Here is a 5,902-nt window from a genome sequence, read left to right on the forward strand (position 1 = left end):
AAAAAATGCTCTACCTTGATACATTTTCAAAAGAGACAAAAAATATATTGCCACCTTATTCCATAACAATTCTGCACGCACAAAGTGCGCCATCGCATTATATGCAACGTTCCGAGAGGATAGTGTAATCCCTTCTAGTGCCACAAGCAGAACAGGTCTAAAGCGCTAAAGTAAATCACATTTATAGCTAACTTGTATCTGATGTGTACTGAGTGGTACATGTAAAGGGCCTCGAATAAGAATTCAAACGAGGTCCGTCATCGAATATTGCTTATAACCTACAGATCCATCGGACAATTCTCAAGCACTTACAATCAGTGCCGTTGCCAAAGTATGGGCATAAAAAGCCAGAATTATCGCTAGATTGACACGCTTGCATTCCTCGACAGCCTTGGTAAATGCGGAGTGCATTCCATGGGCCCGAATCGCATGTATAGTTGTGAGGCAAGTGGGCAACCTGTAGTGGAAGACTCTCTGGAACTCTGACCGCGTAGTGTATATACCTTAACGTACACTGGAATCGCACAGGACTCGGGCTTGTAACGTGCCGACTCCGCCGTAATGCGAACTCCACGCCCGGCCTCAAACCCACGACACCCGGGGTCAGCGGGCAAGCACCGTACACCTCCACCAAGGCGGACAAACTTGGCACGTCTTCGCCCCTTTCATGTCCGTGTTATCTTTTCGTTCCAACTAGAAAGGAATTCTGATCAGCTGATATTCAAAGTTCACATTTTCTTTAATTTAAGGAAGACAAAGAGCTTGCACAGGCCTAGCAAAAGCGTCTTTGCAGGGTGCATTCAGTCGTTTAAACATAACGCATGTGGTCATATCGAAATCACACACGCTGAACGAGTTACGGGCACCGATAACGCCAGTGCATGATCTCTTCGCGAAAGTTCCGGCAGCGATTGTCCTGCAAACATGTAACAATAAATGCAACGTGCCGTAACATTTATCGTCTGATAAGGAGCTTGCCAAAGTCAAGGGCTCCGCGGGGAAACAAAAGCCGGAGGCCTTTCGTGTCTTATCTCCTGGGCGATCCTCGCTTATTCTACAAGCTTTGTCTGGTGTAGCAGCTGTATACGTTGGTTCGTGCAAGCTTCAATCGTTGGACATTGCGTCCCAAAACCACGACATGATTACGAGGGACACCAGTATACTGGAGGACTGCGGAAATTTCGACAACCTGGGTTTCTTTAACGAGCACCTAAAATCCAAGTAAACGAGCATCGAGCATTGCACTCTATGGAACCCCAGATGGCCGTCGAGTTGAAATATGAATCTTCCCAGCCATCTCGAACCAAAATATTGTTGAAGTCTCAGATGTGACTGGTTGATTCACTCGCCATGCAAGTCTAGTGGCTACAGAAGTTTACTGCTGAACCGCAGGTCACTGGATCCAATCCCGGCGGCAGTGGTCACATTTTTGATTAAGGCAAAACTTCACCTTCATCGAAAATGAGTTCAAAATGAGGCATGTGTAATTAAGGTACCCACACGCACACACACACACACACACACACACATGCACATGCACAGACACACACACATGCACGCACACACACACACCACACACACACACACACACACACACACACACACACACACACACACACACACACACACACACACACACACACACACACACACACACACACACACACACACACACACACACACACACACACACACACAAAACAACGGTCGTAATTACCGAAGCCCTTCACTACGGCCTCATAATCATATGGTGGTTTGCGTACGTTCACACCAACAATTATTAAGACCTTAGTTCATCCTGGCGATAACCTTTCGAAAAGATACTCGGACATACTGGGAAACGTCCATTAGCGCAGCAGGAGACACGGATGGTAAATACACTTACGAAGCAATAAAACCGCAATAATTCTGACATCAACAAATGGCTTATGCGGTAAAAGCAGCTGTGGAAGTCATGTGGCGGCAAACTTTTCACTGACGCGATTCGCATGCAGATCACACGATCCGCTCTCAACAATAGCCGTGACCCCTTTCTGTCCTCGGGATGCCCCGTTTCCCCTCCGTTATCGCGATAGAAACACACTTCACGGTATGCAAGTGCCTCGCTGTGTAATCTAGTGGTGTGGTCTCATAAGGGTGAGCAAATATGCATCGTCGGCTATGTACACAGTCAACCACAAAAGCTTACGGCCCACGCGGGGCATGCAATCGAGGGTTTCTTCGCGACGTTTCCGCATCGTAAGCGGTGATCGACGGCAGGGCACCCCGCTGCGGTGGTCTAGTGGCTAAGGTACTCGGCAGGTCGAAGGATCGAATCCCGGCTGCGGAGGCTGCATTTCCGATGGAGGAGGTAATGTTGTAGGCCCTTGTGCTCAGACTTGGGTGCACGTTAAAGAACCCCGGGTGGTCGCAATTTCCGGAGCCCTCCACTACGGCGTCTCTCATAATCACATGGTGGTTTGGGGACGTTAAAATTCCACATATCAATCAATCAATCAATCAATCAATCAGTCGATCATAAATAAATAAATCAATCAATCGACGGCATCACTATGCCACAAGGCGCATACCTTGCTTCGTTTCCCATGGCGCACGAATGTTTTCCCGGCTAGTTGGTTAAACATATCTTAGGTAAACAACACGAATGCATTTGTTTAAGTTCTCGCCGCAACAAAGCTTCAGTTGCAAGTCAGCGCTTCGTCTGTGTGTGTATGACTCTGTCTTCCTCGTTTTTTCGCGCTGTTTCCCTAAGAATGTTTTCCACCCGCAGGTCGCGGGATCAAATCCCGGCTGCGGCGGCTGCATTTCCGATGGAGGCGGAAATGTTGTAGGCCCGTGTGTTCAGATTCGGGTGCACGTTAAAGAACCCCAGGTGGTCGAAATTTCTGGAGCCCTCCACTACGGCGTCTCTAACAATCATATGGTGGTTTTGGGACGTTAAACCCCACAAATCAATCAATCATAAGAATGTTTTCCACCACTCAATTTTCAACATGACGCGCTCTTCAGCAGCCGTGGCCACGGGCTTCTGCCACTGGATCAGTGCATCAGAACAACCGTTATCAGTCGCAGTATTTCCCACAAAGTGATATCTACTCAACAGCACGCCATTTGAAGCAAACCGCGGTAGCTTTTGTTCCGCTATCAAAGTATAAGTGGGACCTTCAGACTGCAGATAAGCGCTTAGCGCGACAGCAACGAACTAACAATGTTCTACGTCGCAGCGCAACGCTGAAAATTCATATGCCAGTGAACACAAAGAATACTCATTTCCGGCCTAGGGTTGCTGTCGATAGTAGATATAGCGTATCGATGTAGCGCGGACAGGCAATTTGACACGAGCTGACATGATCTACAAACTTTTGTGTCTACAAAGTGAATTAATACAGCGTAGCAGATTGGCCAGGAGAGTACTTCCCCATTGCGTGGGTTCATTGTATACGCATCATGGCTTTCACAATTAACGCCAAAATTGACAACTGACTCACTGAAATAGCCTTAAAAACGACAGTGGAGTGTGTCATATCAGCGAATATGTGTTATCGAACATTACCAATCATTCAGCCCTAATTTAGCCAACAGTACAGGCAACACAAGCCGTTATTAGCGAATAGTAGTTAACTATAGACAATGCAAGCAGTGTAACGTTTTAACAAGCCAGTGTTACACTAGTGTTACACGAGTGCAATGCTTGTAGTACACTGGCGCCACACTAGTGTTGATTTCAGAAGCGGTAAATACGACTGAATCGGTTTATTGCCACATTCTTCTCTCTCTAGCCCTTTCCTCTCCGATTCTTTTCCAATCGCTAACCGATGCATCGATCTCTACATGCCTCCACCCGGCTGTAATTTCTGTCGTACATCTAATGCCAATAACACATTTCCGGTAGATGCCCTTTCGGTTCTGCCATTTAACCAAGTAAAATACGATATCTTCAAAAGTCCTTGTTATTCGGCATGTTTTACCGATAAAGTATTTGCGCTATAAACGGAGCATGTAACTCCGATCCTTTCCCAATTAATATCACAGACGTCGCCTTGTCGAAGTGGATTCCGCGTAACCTTGGCGCTCCGCAGCCCCCCCCCCCCCCCTCATTCTCGGGGTACCCGGAGTCACTGATTTTTTGCCTCATCCGCACTGGCCGTCACTTTGATGGCGAATACTAGGTATACGGTGTAACTAAGGAACCTTGGGTACTTGACCCCGAGTGTCAATAAAGAGATGTTAGCGCGTAACAGAAACGTGAGCTGTGAATAAATCCTACGAGCAGCCTCCTGCGCCAAATGGTTTCACGGCCTCTATGATCGGCCCCACCTTCGACCGAACGACGATCTCATGTGATCGAATCATGATTCATGACGTCATACGTCAAGGTGATCCGTGGCGTCATGACGCCGACACAGGGTGGCGTCATGTTGCACAGAGGTCCTGGGTCTTTCGGTACGCCATCGACCCATTTTATGCACTAGAGTTTCACGTGACTTTCGCCGCATTTATTAGCTTTATTCACATCATCTGTGTTGACGCCACGGTCTACCGAAGTCTCGCAAGACCTCAAAATTTCTTGACTCGACGAGACATATAAGGCTTTCTGAACTTGGAGTTCGCGATGTCACGAATGGTAAGTTTTCAAATCTCGAACATGCTAATTCCTTGCATTCTTTGTACTGCAGGCCCAGCCAAGAAATCACAACACGCCGAAGCCCTCCGTATTGCTGACCAGGATTCCTGCCAAGACAAGCAGAGCGTCATCGCGGACGGAGAGGGTGACGGACAATATGTCGGGCACTCCTTCACGAGAGTGCCACTTCACGTGAGCTGTTAGACAGAGCTGAAGTGCCATCCGCGGTTATCATACGCTTCCATTTGTGTTCCCTCTCAGCGCGTCACTTACCCAGTTTCGAGGCTGAACAGGGAAACCAACGTTCTTCGAAGAACAGGAAGACCGATGATACCACAGTCTTGTTCTATTCGCTAGTGTGGCTAGTGCACAAGGCACTACTTGCGTGGGACTTCTGAAGGACCACGTAGCTTGTTCCGTAAAGAATCTATCTTTTTTATAAGAAACGTAAAGACTGTTAAACATACAGATAGGTGTTTATCTTGTACTCATTGTGTAGCCCGAGGAAAGAAGAAAAAACAAAGACCTAAACAGATCTGTTCACGGAGTCAACCCGTCTAAATCTACAATTTGCTTGGGTTCTCCAAAAGCTGCCGTGCCAAGTGGTACCGTTCTTCCACGTTCCCGCTCCTCGCCGTCGTCCCACCGCAGCACGCGAAAACGCACAACAAAGATGACGTCCGCCACACCATCCACGCATCCCGCAGCAGTGAAGGTCTTCATGGCTCTCGTAAAGGTCCTCTTGGTCGTCTGCGACGTCGTCACCTTCCCGGTCTACTTTGTCTTCCAGCAGCCCTGGGTGTACTGGAGGAGAAAGAGCGTCTGCTACGCCAAGCCCGTCGTGGAGGGAGACCCATCGTCGCCCTATCGCCGCTTGAGAAACAAGTCCATCCCCAGTATGGAAGGCGTCAAGACCTTGGACGAACTGGCCCGAACGGCGATCCGGCTGTACTCCGAGAGGCCTGCCGTGGGCGTCCGACCTGTCCTGGACACAACGAGGAGAGGCAGCCTAGCGGCAAGATCTTCAGGAAGCTCGTCCTAGGAGAGTACGAGTGGAAGACGTACCAGGAATTCGACGAGCAGATTGACCTGACGGCACGTGGTCTGCACGCCGTGGGAGCCAGACCGGGCCAGAACCTGGCCATCTTGGCTGAGACGCGCGTAGAGTGGCTGCTGACGGCACAGGCCTGCTTCCGCACGAACGTCCCGCTTGTGACGCTGTACGTGACGCTCACAAACGACGGTATCGTCAGCGCCATCAAAGAGACCGAGGCGACA

The 5,902-nt window shown here is 49.0% G+C and overlaps 1 protein-coding gene across 1 annotated transcript; it reads left to right on the plus strand.

Annotated features, from left to right (window-relative positions):
• The first annotated feature begins 5,297 nt into the window (after positions 1–5,297).
• Positions 5,298–5,666, plus strand: LOC142795292 (uncharacterized). Its single transcript, XM_075886033.1, has one exon. It carries the CDS (start codon positions 5,298–5,300, stop codon positions 5,664–5,666), a length of 369 nt encoding a protein of 122 aa, XP_075742148.1.
• The last annotated feature ends 236 nt before the right edge of the window (positions 5,667–5,902 follow it).

This window comes from Rhipicephalus microplus, unplaced genomic scaffold, assembly GCF_043290135.1.
Source record: "Rhipicephalus microplus isolate Deutch F79 unplaced genomic scaffold, USDA_Rmic scaffold_605, whole genome shotgun sequence".
Taxonomy (NCBI): Eukaryota; Metazoa; Arthropoda; class Arachnida; order Ixodida; family Ixodidae; genus Rhipicephalus; species Rhipicephalus microplus.